Source organism: Lutjanus erythropterus, chromosome 2 (genome assembly GCF_056507025.1).
Source record: "Lutjanus erythropterus isolate fLutEry1 chromosome 2, fLutEry1.hap2, whole genome shotgun sequence".
Lineage (NCBI taxonomy): Eukaryota > Metazoa > Chordata > Actinopteri > Lutjaniformes > Lutjanidae > Lutjanus > Lutjanus erythropterus.
This window is the reverse complement of record NC_139318.1, coordinates 8454751-8472063: the sequence shown is the minus strand read 5'-3', so window position 1 is coordinate 8472063 and position 17313 is coordinate 8454751. Positions and strand designations below refer to the sequence as shown.

Below are 17313 nucleotides of genomic sequence, written 5' to 3'. Positions count from 1 at the left end.
CTGTGTGTTTGTCTTGTGTACAGTGTCATTTTGGTGGGTTCTTTGTAGCATATTTTAAAGGGACAGTTCACCTTAAAATCAAAAATGCAGATGTTTCCTCTTACCTGCAGTGCAGTTTATCCATCAAGATTGTTTGGGAGTAAGTGGCAGAGTTTTGGAGAGATCAGCCATAGAAACACTGGCTTTGTCTCAAATATACAAAATGCATCCATCGAGCAGCTGTGACCAATGACCATCCAGTCAGTGTCAGATATCCATTTCAGAGGCAGTTAAATCTACACACAAGCACCACACGATGGTTCAGGTCATGTGTACAGGGATACAGATAATAACATCACTGCCACATTCAGTGCTGCTGGTCAGAGCCAGACACACACCCCAACATGTTGTCTGCATCAAGAGGAGTGACAGAGAATCTTGTAGTATTTTATTATGAACATACAATAAACTTTATGTTTGTGTATTCTGTCTTTTCTAGTTTTAGAAAGAAAGGAAATCAGAATCAGCAGGACAAAGCTTAAAAAAAAGAAAAAATCGGAAACCATAATCAGCCAAGAAAATTACATTCCAACTAGATGGCACTCAGCTTGTGGTGCTCAAAGCACCAAAACATACATCTGAAACTCAGTAGCAATGTCTCTCCAGAAATCATGACCTGGTTTTTCAAGATAATCCACAGACACTTTTTTTAACCAAACTACACCTGTTAACTGTTTCAGGGTGCGATTCAGTTCAGTGGTGCCAACGTGATAGCTGAGCTGAGGAGGACGCCATACATTTTTACATTTCACGCTGTTATGAACAGGCTGGTTCATGAGTGGAGGTACGCCTCCTACTATGCAGTCATTATTTCTTTTATGGAGAAGCAAATACAAATCCCTGAAAACACTCATTTTAATGCAGTGTTTTCAAGATTTGAAAACCTTGGGTTGTGGATAAAGTCCTTGAAACTGCTTGAAATTGTAGTTTCCATTACTGTTTTAATAAATCGTTCTCTGAGTGAATACTATTAAGATAAATGAAGAAAATAAGTCAGAGGGTGGACTACACTTAGTGTGATCCACCAGTCTTTGTTTGTGTGCCCTCTGATGGAACAGTGAGTGGGAGGCTAACAGATGACAACGTGCCGGGAGGTTGCTGTTTCAAAGAGCGTAGGATTGAAAAAAGGATGAAAGGGATTTTATTGAAACATAATATTGGTTGTTAATAGCAGAATGACATCTGATTTAATGTGATGAAGAAATGAAAGTATGTGTGTTATATGTAATTTGCCACAGCTCTAAGTTGCTGGAAACACTTAAAAATGCTTGAAAAGTGCTTGAATTTAACTTTGGAAAAGGTGCAGGAACCCTCGATGTAACTTAAATGCATTTTTTTCTGCTTTGAGCACCACATGCAGAGTGCCACCTAGTTCCATTATGTTCAACAGAAGGCAGACATCTATGTGACCAATAACACCAACACGATAAACAGCACAGCATCTAAGAGTTTAACATTGTATTTGTGATCTTGGGGTGAACTGTCCCTTTAATATCATGGCATAACAGCAATGTGTAGTATTTAAAAATATCTCACAAAGGTCAGAATGAGGTGATAACACAACTGACTACACTTAATAAATGGGTTGTAATCCTGTTTAGATTGATCTCAGCATGTCTGTGCTTTAGTAAGCAGATAATAAAGTCACCTTCATCAGATCAAGCAGCAGTTAGTTTACAAATGCAGGCAGTGACCTGTTTCTTCTCATCATGCATACTGTGCATTGTTCTCCGACAAATGAGAGCAGGCATCATTTGTTGGGTATTAAGCAGGTTAGTTAGATTAAATCCGCTCATGAAAACAAGTTCACCTGACTGCGTTTGTCCGATTTGGAGCAAGCTGATCTAATGACTGAATGACAAACAAGCCATTGTGTCTGACTTACACACTTATTCCTGAGCTTATTATTCCCAGACAAACACATTAAAATGATAGGTACTGTAGGTGCATGTGAGGTCACTGGAAAGCCTCTTTCAGAAGGTAGAAATCTCTTAACTGATATTAAATTTTGAAAAAAACAAATCACCCCTGGTCATGGTAACATCTCTGTCAGGCACGTTCAGGTTTTAGCTTCTTTACTGACATCAGACGTGCTCGTTATGTGAGTCGAGGCCTCCGTCCTGGCACCGTTGGAGGAACAGATGGTAGCTCCAGGTTGAATTGTGATGTAGTCCAAGACCGCTCGCTGTCCGTAGTAATGACACGAGCGGCTACTGGCCGAGAGCTGGGGCGGCCGATTGAGGCCAGTCCGGTCCAGAACTGCACGCTAACCTGTGGGGCTGCGTGGGAGGAACAAGGGGATGCTCTCATAGGTGTGAAGGGGATATCCTGACTTCCGGGTATCCCTCAGAAGGGTGACGGCCAACACACACTGAACATATGTTGAGTAGTTTTTTAGCTTACTGTAAGCATGATGACTCTTTAGTTCAAAAATAGGCTTCGGATTATAAATCACGTCATATTTTTTCCATATATTCCTGAAAAACACTGCCAGCAATTTAGCTGCACTGCATATGGAAAATACATGTCACTCTGATCATCCAGAGCGGCTATTTTTAACCACAAAAAATACATCCTGTACATCATTTTAATGAGAAATAATTAGCATCACTAAATAATAAATCAAGAACACCAAATCATTATTTTCAGATATCAGGTTATTATTTTGCAAAGGTAAGTCATTATGTTGAGATTCCAAGTCATACTTTTAAGATAGCAAGTCATTTTTTTTTATTTTGAGAAACAGTCATTTTTTCCCTGAAATTTAGTCATTATTTTGCAATACTAAGTCATTATTTTGGGAGGTTTCTCATCATACTGACTTGCAGGACTTTTCTTTTCATCACATTGATGGAAATGGGCTTCCATACTCAAGCAATCATACTCAAAAATGTTGTATTGGCCTGTGATACAATTATTTCTGATATAAAGACATCATGGGTGTGACGGGGGTATCCTGACTTATATTGGTACAGGCCAACACACACTATGTTCAGTACATTTTAGTTCACTGTAAGCATGATGACTCTGGTTTAAACACTGAACACTGAACGTTTGAATTATACTATAAACCATGTCATATTTTTTTCTGCATATTCCTGAAAAACACTCGGCCAGCAATTTAGCAACACTGCATAAAAATAACACACATCACTGTTAGTCTCTGAGGAGCACCCAGATCTGTTATTTTTAACCACGCATTAGCTTCATGTTAACAAAATATTGCCACTACAGCTATTCATGTGGACTGGCCGGGGACCCGTGGAGCTACGTGGGAGGACACGAGATGATGCTGACAGGGACTTACTGATTTCTGGGTGTCTCTCAGATGGCTGAAGGCCCCAAAGGTTCTGGCTTACTGTAAGCGTGATGACTGTGGTTCAAAAATAGGTTTTGGATTATAAGTCATGTCATATTTTTTTTCCTGTGTATTCCTGAAAACTACTTTGCCAGTAATTTAGCACCACACACACACAACAACATGTCACTGTTACTCTCTGTTAGTCTGAGGAGCACAGAGAGCCGTTATTTTTAACCACACATCAGCTTCATATTAACAAAATGCTGCTTCTACAGAAATTTGTGAAGAAAACATTATATACTTCAGACAAATAATGAAGATATATTACAAGTGACCCAGTTCTTTTAGATACTAGGCCACTATTTTGGAAAATTAGGTCATTAGTAATTCTTTATTTTACAACAGAAAGTCATTATTTTGCAATACTATATCATTATTTTCCAATACTAAGTCAATATTTGAGATATCAAGTCATTATTTATTTATTTTGCAAAAGTAGGTCATTACTAAGTCACTATTTTGCAATAGTAAGCCATAATGTTGTGATACCAAGCCATTATTTTGTGATATTAATTCATCTTCTGACATATTAAGTCATTATTCTGCAACACTGAGGAAAAAATAGGCTTTCAGTCTTTCAGGAGCTGTTATTTTTAACCACACATTAACCTCATATTAACAAAATACTGCTTCTATAAATATTTATGTCGACTGACCGGTGACCTGTGGATCTGTGTGGGAGGACACAAGGGGATGCTCTCATGAGCGTGACGTGGACATCCGGATTTCTGTGTATCCCTCAGATGGTTGGCAAGGCCACATAGAACGTGTTCAGCAGTCTCTAGTTTACTGTTAGCATGATGGCTCTCTGGTTCAAAAACAGGCTTTGGATTTTAAGTTGTCATATTTTGGACCATTTTTCCAATTTCCATACATTCCTGAAAAACACTTTGACAGTAATTTTGCAGCACTGCATAAGAATGACACAGAACGTCACTGTTAGTCTCTGAGGAGCACCCAGAGCTGTTATTTTTAACCACACATTAGATTCATATTAACAAAATGTTGCTTCTGCAAACATTAATGAAGGAATCATCATACATTTGAGACTAACAATGAAGAAATATTACAAGCGGCCCAGTTCCTTTACTCCGAAACACACAGGCCATAATAGTGTTTTAATGATGTAACTCATAATCGCTGGGACCCATAATGATGCATCAATTTTTACATTTCAATCCCAGCCAGTCCCCAGAGCCAACGTCACTATTGAGCAGGCTGGCTCCTAATATGGTGCTTTCTTATATAACTACCGGCAATAAGCACAAGATGACAGCCCCAAATAAAGGCAGACACAGCGCTGCGAGGCGGCATGGATGTGTGCCCCAACAACACACTGGCATGACAGCTGAGACTGTTAGTGAGGAAGAGCATCATCATAAGCAAAGGCCATGGAAGAGCAATGAAAACCAGGCAGCCCCGGAGAACCGAAGGCATGTTTGTGTTTGTTTCTGGTGTAAAAGGTTTTGGAGGAACAAGCAGAGGGCATACCAGAGCCTCGCAGCGCTAAGAGCATTTTTGCACATGCCTTTATCCAGCGTGCCTCACAATAAATGCTCCAGTGGAATAAGTCATCGTCTATGAATCCAGTAATTACAGTACAAGCAACCTACAGAGGCCAAATGCAAGACACAAAGGGTTGTAAGTGCCCTCTGTGAGCCCTGCAGCTGTAGAATGTTGTTACTTTTATAAATAGACTGATTAAAAAAGTCTCTAAAGGCAGATAGAGTTTTGTAGAGCGCTCTAAAGAATCAGTGTGGGATAATGAAGATACGTACAGTACACTCACTTTTTTCTATCATAAGAGATGACGCTGACAGAAGAGTGTTATGGCCAGGAATGACTGACAAAAAAATCTTTTTATTTTGCATTTTGAAAAGAAAGTCCAAATGTTGAACATAAGGTTGAAGTTATGAGAATAAAGTTGAACTTTTAGTATTAGTGCCAGGAATAAGAGAAATTAATTCATAAGAAGAAGTTTCTTTTTTTGCAATTTAAAGGAAGAATATGTAGCAACTGCATGTGCAAAAATGAGTACTGCAGTCCAAATAACAAGTAGGAGCCATAGACTCTATATTAAATAGGTTGAAATCCTAATAATAATAACACACAATCTATGGTTGAAGCGAGTTGTATCCCCCTGCCTCCTCCTCCTCCTCCTCCTCCTCCTCCTCAGACTCAGAGAAGTTTAGGCAGGCAGCAGGAGTGCAAGACACGCTCTACATCATAAACTGAAAATGAGTCCTGCACTGTAAGTTGATCAACTGTTTATAACTCTGTGAATTATTAATTATTAATAAAGCCCAGTGCTCTGAAAACACACACTGGACTTTGAGTATAGTGGCTGCCTGTCTCACTGTCTGCCAGACTCCATTAAAATATTACTCAATTTAACTGTTATAAACATGTACTCCTTCTACAAGATTATCAGTGATTTCTTACGACTCATAAACAGACACATACTCATTCAGCGAGCGTTTGGCATTAATTTGAACTCTAATTAATGAAACGGGCGAACAGAGAAACAGTTTTTCCAGCCCAGAACAGAAAATTCAAGTGAGGACTCTGCAGCTGTAGTGGTGTTGTTAGACATGCAAGTATTTCAACTTAACATGTTTCCTTGATCTCTGATGACATATCATGATCATTTTATGATTCATTACCATAAATATATTGCAGATTTCTCCTTGAAGAACAAAGTTGAAAAGGTATTTTGACTTAACTGACAAAAGTTCAACAAAAGGACTGACATTTACAACATGCATTCATAAGGTTTTAAATACGAGGGAAAACTGTGAAAACAAAACACATTAAATTGCATCAATTTGTTACGTGGAATTATTTTGAAACAAACAGTGGTGGAATATTTCAAAGTACATTTGCTCAAGTGCTACTACATTTGAGGTTCTTGGTTCTTAAGTTCTCCGCTGCTCCACATTTTAAAGGTAAAGGTGTTCTTTTTACTCCACGTCATTTATCTGACAGCTTACTAGATATGATACTTTGCAGGTTAAGAGGATTTGTCCAATTGTCCTGCAGGATAAAAAGTAGACAGAATTAGCTCTACCTACACCATCGAAAATTATGAAATTATTTTTATATGTTTATGCATTAGTAATAATAATCTAATAACATAATAACCTATACATCTGACAGGAGCAATTATGCAGCACTTTTACTTGTATTGAAATATTTTTCCATTGCCCCATGGCTGCTTTTACATACAGGATCTGAATACCTCTGAACACAAAAATCAAACACACCTTGACATTTTCTGTATTTTGAATGGAACATGTACAGTCTTAGATGTGAGCAATGGCGCCATCTAGTGTCCCACAACCGCAATATCTGACAGCTTCAAATTGCACATGAAATTGTCAGCGTTCCTGGAGTGTACAGTGTAGTGCTGCAGCAGAAGAGCACTTCAATCAATAATCTGTATGCACATTTAACAGCAAATCATAGAATTCCAATTTCTTCTCAATTTTTTTTTCTAACCCATAAATTGTAATTATAGTCACATTTATAGTGGAGTCATTATTTTGAAATGTTGAGTCATTATTTTGTGATACTGAGTAGTTATTTTGCAATACTAAGCCATTATTTTGAAATACTAGGTCATTATTTCAAGAAAGTTTCTCACACTGGCAAAAAACGAGATTCCAAACTCACAAGATCGTGACTGAAAATATCGTATGGGCCTGTTATAAACATAAACTGATGTAAACAAATCATAATAATATCAGAAGAACTTATAACTTAGATTTAGTTGTATTTAAAGAGCTGTTTAAGAGTTATAACTGGTTATTTTTCATTTGTTTTTATTTTTGGAGGTAGGGTTAACCTTTCACTCACATTTGGGTCACGGACTACACCTTTAATGAGCAACTTTATTTTTGTTTTCTCTGACTGATGGGGTATGGATTTAGCCCCGACATGCTCAGTAATGTTTTGGGTGCTCAGATAGCTGCTATCATGTTTAAAGAATGCCATGCAGCTGCAGTGACTAATGCAGATGGAAGAATGCCCTCCTGTGAGCCAACCGTTTCAGCCTGCCAGAGCGCTCTCTGGAATCCGGCCTCTCATATCAGTGGAAACTTTTTAGTGAAAGGTCAGCGCTGTCGGGGATCTAAGGTAACTGGTCACAGTGCAACAGAGGAGCTAACACTGCTCCCTGTAATCCTCCTCTAAAAACAAAACAAGCCTCAGAAGATTGAGGCCGAGCCCTGTCGATCATAGCAGAAAGTACACAGTTCAAACAAACAAGCTGCTCAGGTTGCCAACGGATCATTAAGTCCTCCCTATTTGTGTGAAATCAGCAAAGAATATGGATTTGTCACCTTGTGCAAATTCTGATACGACAATATCTGTGTCTGTCGAACTCAGACTGTTGATCATTAAATTGGGTCACCAGACTCGCTGAAGTGCACAGTGAGCAAATTCTTCCGTAGGTCTGTACAGAGGTGGCAGGGATTTCATCTAAATAAAAGCTCAGCAGGAACACAGCAATCCTTCCATGACCTGGAGGAGGCTGGAATATTTTAAAGGGCCACTCCACTTGTTTTACACATGAAGTTTATTCATTTAGTTTATTTGTACTAAGGTGGTATCATCTGGGTTATCTCAGCTCTGGCTTGAAAGCCAAAAGGCCCAATCTTGATGACTTTTTGGGATAAAGTTCATGGCGCAAGTGCATTTAGAGCATATCCATCTCCATTTTGCTAATTAACTGTTAAAACCCTATGATTAATAGTAATAATAATTAATAGTGGATGGGTTTGAAGGTGAGTGAAATACAGTGATGTGTTTCCTTGCACACATTTATGCATGAGGAACAGCAGCATGACTGACATGACATACATTACTGAAAGCAACTTCTCTCTAATATTAAAGTAAAATGTGGGAGAAAACACTCATACATCAATATAACACAAAATAAACAAATCACCTGGAAAACTTGTGCTGCTCAACATCATCAAGAGATGCTTTAATGATCAGAGAGGCTGCCTACAATTATCTCAAACACTTCCATGTGTGCAATGATGTCACTGCAGCAAATATCATTAATATTTAAGCAGCAAATCTAAAAAGCGTGGTTAGAAACTTGACAAGACAAAGGAAATTCTCCAAAGGATTTATACAGCTGTTTTATTCCAAACAGTTTCAGTGTATAAACTTTGACTGTGTGAGACGTTTCAGATTTGTAGAAGAAGAAAAGACATTAATTAACATTAGATCTTGTCTGATCTTGTCAAATTTAAACAAACAGTGAAGTTACAGCTGCTATGCCTCGTGTGTAAATGCGCACGGTATCTTTTTCCAGTCTTCACTCTATTTGACCCACATATAACTCCTGTTATGATTAATTTTTATGACTGTCAGATTAACCACAGTGCCCTACAATGACAGTGTACACTCATCTTTTTATGTGAATAATGTGTCCCTCAAATAGCAAGAAAATATTTTAGTCCAGATTTGTGTTGGTCAATGGTGCTATCGCCTTCTGCTGCCTCAAGATAGCAGTGCGTCAACAATACACATGATCACACTCCCGTGGACGCACAAATGGGCACAAGTACAAACACAACATGGGTACTGGGCATGAAAATGACAACTGCATCAGTCAGAAAATAGCAATGACAGCTGCGCTGTGTGCCAGGCAGTATATAGAGCCCAAAATGTTTGTGGTATGCTTCTAAATTGCATTATGGGAAAGGAAGGATCCTGTGTTTTTGGAGCTTGACACCTACTAAAATATGGTGGATTAAAAACTACTAATAATATTTGACTGTAGTATATAATTTAGTGGAAGAGAAACACAATATGTGGCAAAGTACCTCAAAATAATAGAAACAGAGTTCTTAAGAAAATTTACTTTACTAAAGGTAAACATAGGTACAACATTAAAGCAGTGAGGAAGCTGCTTTAAAAGCAAAGCTTTGCAAGTGATTTTTTTACTGAAAGAAGTGGAACTACAGCAAAGCTACGCTAGGGAGAAATCTAGTCTGGTTAACTCAAGCTACTCAGAAAAACATGTCAATTGTCAAATCACATGATACAATATCATTATAAGATATAACACAAAAGTTACGTGCCAGAAAGAAATGCCACTCAATTTGACTTTATTGCAAAAAATGCCCACTCATCATAGGTCATATATAAAATGTAAAATGTGCCTATTTTGATATTTGATTCATATTTTTGTTATATTATTACTGTTGTTTTCTATTTCTTACCTGTACTTAATTTCCATTCTTGCTTCGTGGGAGCAACTCTAACAAGACCCAATTTTCCCCTGGAGATGAATAAAGTATTTCTTATCCTGATTTTTAAAAAACCCGACTATTCATGGGAAAGTGCATGGAATGTCAGCTTTGGTTTTATTTAAGTTATCCAGCAGTCAGTAGTCAATGGTGCTTTTATGGCCCAAAAATTAGTTTAGTTTCAGTAGTTAACTACACAAGAAATGCAAAACAGAATGTAACTACTTGAATCCCTATGCAAGAATGAATGTAGTTGAACTACCAGCAAGTTACTGCAAAACATATGTAAACATGTGTAACTAATTACATGTAGCTCACTCTCCCCATCAACACATAGTTATTGTTAACCTTTTTGCTTGTTTGTCACCCACATCTGTGTGCAGGTGTTGCAGCTCCCCCGTGTGGACAGTTAGGTAAAATGCAGCATGCTGTCCTCACACTCCCTTGGGACAGTCACCTTGTAACTGTGGCATGACAGTTTGTAATTGAGTCCATCATTGTTGTCCCAGTAACAAAGTCCTTTTACTTTGTAGCAGATGGCAAATTCTAAAATGGCTCCTGGCTGCAGAATGAAAGGTGGGACAGGCAGACGTAATCTGAAGATATCTGTTCCTGGAGCATCACATTCAGCACGGTTACCACTTGATACCCAGGATGCAGTTGTTTCTGTGATGGTTCTCCAGTTGGTGAAAGAGTAGCGCACTGTGACTTCTTTCTCAAAAGCCAAATTAAGTACTTGTATAGTGCCTGTTATCCCCTGTTCGGAGCACAAGACCTGCTCCAGACACACGCTCTGAGCACAGAGACGCTTCAGGAAGTCTGGCTGAGCTGCCATATTCTCAGGGAAACATGGTTTGAAGTAAGGCAGGGAAAGCTCCAGCGACTTCCCAAAAGCCAGTTCAGAGCTCATCAGTAGTCTGAACATGACATGTTGGGGTATCAGTGGATGTTCCTGAACTTTAAAGACTTTAACGTCCTCTAACTCGAGGCCCAGTGAGTCCACAAAGCGTACCTGCAGGCTCCGGAGTTCCTTTTTTGTTGATGCAGATGAAGGAAGAGACTGAGTTCGCCTCCTCATGATTGTCTTGGTTGGAGGATCACTGGGTGAGTTCTGCTTTAAATTGAGTTCCTTCACTGAGGGCGGTCTCGGAGCAGGAGGGCGGATTCGGACTGGGGCTTTGGGAGGTTGAGGCTTGGGATCGTAAAGGTCCCGAAGACGGATGGTGGTGGTGTTTTTAGTGCTGGAGCCACTGATGAACTGAGGCTGGGACCCCATATTCTTGCCAGAATCTCTCTGCTGCCATTTCCCGCAAGCCCAGGCCATGTCCGTCACATTAAACACACCTTGAGAAACAAACCAACCAATGCATAACCTAAAATGCATTTAGTTTTTAAAATTCTACATGCAAACAGTTGTAACAATCACCAGTTTTCTAGGCAAAAGTGCAATTTTATGATAAGACCATCCGTCAAATCTACATTTCACAGATAAATGTAAAATAATGCAAATGTTGCTGCATGCTAAACATGTTCAAGAAGGACCAAACCTTTACAGCAGAGACTCCTTGTGTTCTCTTGTTGAGCTGGTCTCTTGCACTGACCTTGTTCACTGTCTGCAAGCAAAGTTGCTACAAACCCAACTGCCACCAGATGACAGACAAGAGCCTGCCATTGCCAGAAAATACCAGTAATCCTCCACAGGGAACCAAACACAACATCTTGAGCAAAATGTAATGAGGTTATAATAAGCCACTGTCAGTAGATGATCCAGTAAGAAGATTTAATGAACAACACCTTCCTACAAAGCTGCCAGTAACTGCAATGAATACCAAATCTGGAATACAAACTGTAAGGTATGGCTGCCACCATTTGAGTTCAGCCATTGACATATAACATGAGACCCTAACTGCAGATGGGAGGTGTAGAGTGAATATTTATAGCAGATAGTGGTGGGCTGGGCCTTTCTTGCTTTTTTATAGGTACTGACATAAATCCTGTTGTCAGATTGCCAACTATTTTCATTTGGAGAGGGCCCAGAAAACAACAACAACAACAAAACAGTGAGCAATGTAGAAATTTTAATCGGTGACTGTCACTGTATGGTGTGGGAGCTGATAATGGCCCTACTTGCAAATATATATATATATATATATTTTAAATCCTGTTATCATGAGATTACAAGTTAATCATATTATTATCTCGAGATAAAGTTTTTTTCTTGTGATAATGGGTTGTTATTTCATTACCTCAAGTTATCACAATAAAATTACATTTTTCTCTAGATAACAACATAATTAGCCTGTTGTCACAAAAATTGTTATCTCGAGGACACAAGAAAATTATATCATCTTGAGATAACAAAGTTTTTTTTCTTGTGATAGCAGTTATGTTTTTAATTATCCCAAGTTAACACGAGAACTAGATTTTTTTTCTCTAGTCTAGATAACAAAATAATTAACCAGTTATCTTGATCATGACAAAACAAGCTTTGTTATCTCATAATAGTGAAATATTTGTAAGTATGGCCATTCTCAGCTTCCACAGTTACCGGCTTCCACAGTGTGGTAATGTTTGTTTTTTATTTTACTTATTTCTTTTTACTTTTTTTTTTTTTTTGCATAAAATCGTAAGGTGATTATATTGTGAAAAGTGCAATTTTGTTTCCTTGACACAGCCACTAGAAATGAAATGGACACATCTTAAGTTGTATAAATGACTAAACATTTCTTCATTCTTCATTTGGAATATATATATATATATATATATATATATATATATATATATATATATATATATATATATACACATGCGTTTTTTGTTTCTTTGTTTACAACGAAAATAACAATATACAACTTCTCTTACCTTCGGTCTTCTCTTGAAATGGTCGGTTTCAGTATATTTTAGCATTAGCATCTATTCCCATTATCACAAAACGTGATGAACTAGCCCATGGGGATGATGCTGCATTTGAGACAACGTTGGAGGCAGGATTTCCCAGAACTGGCTTATACAATGTGATGGTGATTTTAATGTAAAAAGTAGGGTTTACGATTTTTAACAACGTTTGTTGTAGTTTTTTTATAGTAGGGAAAATTCCGACCTCCGGCGTGGTCTGGAACGCACCATGAGCCTCGACTTGAATCACCGTTAATTAGATGCAGGTGCGCTGCTGCTGAACACACCTGCTGCATGCACAGAAAACATGCTGCATCCTGGGTTGTAACTTGAACAATTGCAACGGGATATGTTTACTCCTGTCACTCACACTTTTCTGTTTGACTGTAACTAATTAAGTATGTGTTTCTGATAGCAGCATAAAGTTTAACATACTCACTTACATGAGCCAGAGAGTCCTGCACGAGTGGAGCGAGCGCAGAGACAGAGCAGGAAAGACATGTGTGACAGAGGCAAAGTGGATGGAGGTGATACAGAACTGTGTGCCACAAGGATGAAGACGGAGACAAGTTCAGCTGGACATCACAGTATGTGATTTCTGTTTTACATAAATTCATGTGTAACAAACTACATACCGTACCAGGTTACTAGTAGAATGACTAAATTACTGGTTACTATCTGTTTGTCTGTGATATAAACTTTTAATATTTGTTTTTTTACTGATCTCTGTACATGTAATGATTTAAAAGTAACAATAGCAGCCACATTGATATGAAATAGTAGTGTAAATACAGGTGTTACCAATAATACAAATTAATCCTTAAGAGATCCAAAGGACATTTGTGCCATTCGGTTTTTTTATTTTCAAGTCATTTTGGCTGTGTTGAATTAATATTTAACAGATGATATTCATTTTTAAAAATTAGAATTTTAGAATTGTCATCTCAGTTCCTTCCTCCTTCCTTCCAACACAAAAACCGACACATTTGTTCCTAATGACAAAAAATGTCCAATTGAAGACCACTGAAAATGCCCTTTTTGATCCCACAATTATCTTAACATGAACTAATGCATTACTTTATGTTAAGATTTCATTTTGGACTACTAGCTTTCAATTTTTAGTTTTTATTTGTCCACCAGATGGCACTACTTTTTCCCATTCAAAGCATGCTGCAAAATTTCACACTTTTTTACTGTTTTCTGCAAGGGTGCCTTGCTACTGAGATGATGAGTGTGTGTCGCAGTTGATGTTGGATAATGGTGTGTGAGCCCACACTGCGTTATAAACTAATTCAGTAATAAAAACGATGAGTAGCGAGAACCTTTGTTTTGGTTCTCACTCAGGTTGTTTATCCAGGTGAACTGCAGTAGTATGAGCAGTACTGCAGGAGTAGTCATTTTGGAGATAGTAAGACATTACAGCACACAGGAGGGTCTGGAAATGATTCTGCACTCTGAGTGCGAGGACGACTCCTCATCCTTTTAGAACACAACAGAGTAATAAGCATTTAGTGGGAAAAAAACTTTAACTTGTAGTAGGAGAAGGCCTAGTGAAAATCATCATACAGGGTGTCCACAAAGTCTCTTTACAGTTTAAAACATTTATTACAAAAGCAGTTGATGACATTTGTTCTATGTACTCAGTGGTTATCAAAGTTTTTAATCACATTCATGCTTCACACATGAAGTAAAAGATCACTGATGTCATTGCCACCATTGATGAGGCTCTGCTACAGCGAACATGGCAAGAAATCGAGTACTGTCTTCATGTGCTTTGTGCAACTAATGGTGCTCATATAGAGGTGTATTAAATGACGCAAAAAAAAAAACTTCCATATGTACTTTTCATTTTGTAATAATTTCCACATATTTGTCTATTCATTTGCTTTTTGTAATAAATTTGTTAAATTGTAAAGAGACTTTATGGACACCCTGTGATACGACATATGTGATATACACCCTGTGTATCATGGGCTAATATTACACTGCAGGAAAAATAATGATGCATCAAAATCAATGTTGTTGCTGATCATTGACCCATCTCAGGCTCTGATAATAATAATAATAATCAAATACTCCTTGAATTGTATTTATGTATATTGAGTTTTTGTGATTTTGTTCTATTACATACTGGCCTTTAAAGGGGTAAAATCCCAAAAATATAATTTATATTTGATATGTATATTTCAGGCTGAAATAGTTTTTAAAAGACTGACTCGTTTAAAGTGGAAAAAATATTAATGTATAATATTTTTAGAGCAGTTTTTGGGAAGCTGACATTGTTTGTCATTAGGGACAAATGTGTTAGGATATCAAAGGACCTCTTAAGGGTTAAGGTCCTGTTCCATTTAGTGTAGCAGAGCCTTCCCAGTGGGCCAACATGCACAATAGCAGCACCCTGACTGTTTGACCTTAATTAGATTCATTGGTAACACCTGTGTTTGGTCTGCTATTGCATGTAAAAATGTCTGCTGCTAAAAAAAAACAGTCCATTAGTTATCTTAATAAACAGCAGTAGGCAGTAGCTCATGTCGTGTGTCATTATGAAAGTATGTGTTAGGGCTGCACAACTAATCACAATATTATTGAACTCACAGTATGGCAAAGTGCAATATCCAAATCTTAGAGCCCTGACATTTTTTGATAAAGGAAAAATCTTGTTCTCCAGATGTTTGGTCCAGACTGCAGCAAATATAACGTCATCATGATGCTAACAGTGTTTTTTCCCCAGTGCAAACGAAAATTGTGATTTGTGATATGATCAGTTGTGGAGTGATAGATTTTTCACAGTTTAAGTCAAATAATAATGAGTAATATGACCTTTTTTGCCATATCATGCAGCCATATTATGTATTTCACATATTATGACACATAAATTATCAGCTAAAAATTCCATTTGCTGTAAAATTTTCTAGATTTGACTGTCACTCCATCTGGAACGGCCTACCAGATGAAACTGCAAACAGCTTCAAGACAAACTTTTTAGTGTAACATTTGCATAAATGTTCATACATCAAAGCAACAAGTATTTTTTATGGAAAATTATAAATATAATTTTAAAAAAAGAAAACACATTTAGGGGGTGTTACAAGACCACTGACCTCCTGGTCTTATATTTCAGAGAGAGAAAGGTCTGATTTCTGTTTTGTGGGGAGTATTTATGCCATCTAGTGGTTCACAAAAAGTCACAATTCATGTTCCCATACAGTAGGAATATTAAAATCAATTAAAAATTACTAACAGCTAATGTTTGTCTCACATTTATCAAGACTGCAGCCACAGTGTTGCCACTGCTTTAAATGACTAATATAATGTGACCTCAATACATTCTTTATTGGAAAAGTCTCAGTGTTAAAGTAGTAGTTTTAAATGTTAAAGTTCAGTTGTTAAATAGTCATTTATTTTGTCTTATTTCTTAAGATTTTGAATAGTTCTTTTACCATCTTACAAAATGAGAACCTGACTGTTTCAATACTAAATCAGTATTAAGTACTGAACTGTCATCATTGATCAAATATGTAAACAATAATATAATTTCTACATGATATCAAGTCTGTGATGACCATGGAGGTAGATAGAACAGGGCATTACAGGTTGACAGACTGAAAAACAAACAGTTTCAGGCTCTTCTAGTTGGCAGCAGTTTGGTTTGAATGAGCACAGAAAGCTGGCAGCTGACAGCAGACCAGACATGAATCTCAGTTGTCCTGAGGAAGAGAAGCTCCACGTTTCCTCCAGAGAGTCATCCAGGCTGATCTGTCTCCAGGTGCTGCCTTCATACCTGCTGGCTGGGCTGGGCATGGTGACGGCCGGCATGCTGCTGGACCAGGTGCAGGTCAGTGACAGTTGAATCACACAGCTCTGTGACACCAGTGCAGATTGTCTGAACAACAGTAGGACAGGTCCAAGGTTATCTGCAACAGAAATCATATTCAAAGGCAAAAACATGGAAGTCTTTGCTTGAATTATTTTTTTTACATTAATGTCAGTGTACTTGGTAACGGATGCAGTGAGAGAGATTAGATTATTTGGAGTCTTACTAGTAAAGAGCGCACAGTAACAGGAACATGATCAGATAATTATTCCACCTGGGAGGAAGACTGCCAAAAAGATAAGCATATCTGTCCATCCGTGTCTTCATCTCTCGGAGTCCTGATGTCTCCTCATGTCCTCTGAGGTCAATGGACTGAGCTGTGAGCTGCTGCTGCTGCTGGTTTGGGTTTGAAAGTCACAGTGACCTAACGGGTCTAAGTGACCCTGCCCCATGGGAACAAATACACAGCTCTTCACAGATAAAGTTCATCTACACATGAATTTAATTTAGTGTTGTGCAGCTATGCATAAAGTGGAAAACAAGGCCACAATAAGGAGACATATTAATTGTGAATTTAGGCACACTGAGTAATAGAAACAGGTAGTTAATTTGTTATGGAAACCCTACATCTCATCTCATCTCATCTCTCAAATTCTAAAATTTAATATTAAATTCTATGTTTGTGGAACCTCTGTGGTCAGTATTGAATAAATCATATGAATAAACTGTTAGATGAAACAAAACTTTAGGAAATAAATGGAGAAACTCTATAATAGAATGATATTTTATCATTCTTACTTTCATTTACTTTTAATTTGACATTTTATTTCTTTGTTCAACAACTGCTACAAAATGTACCCGCTTAGCCCCCCAACTGTGAACCTCACATCTTGGGAACTATAGGTCTGAGAGCTAGAGACCGGACATATACTTACTTTTAA

General features: G+C 37.8%; 1 protein-coding gene across 1 annotated transcript; it reads right to left on the bottom strand.

The window, feature by feature from the left end:
- Positions 1-8522: 8522 nt before the first annotated feature.
- On the bottom strand, positions 8523-11564 carry ppp1r3db (protein phosphatase 1, regulatory subunit 3Db). The gene is made up of 2 exons (XM_084744019.1): positions 11211-11564; positions 8523-11007 (listed from the first exon to the last, which is right to left on the bottom strand). Exon 2 carries the CDS (start codon positions 10985-10987, stop codon positions 10073-10075), a length of 915 nt encoding a protein of 304 aa, XP_084600145.1. The 5' UTR covers positions 10988-11007; positions 11211-11564; the 3' UTR covers positions 8523-10072.
- Positions 11565-17313: the final 5749 nt, after the last annotated feature.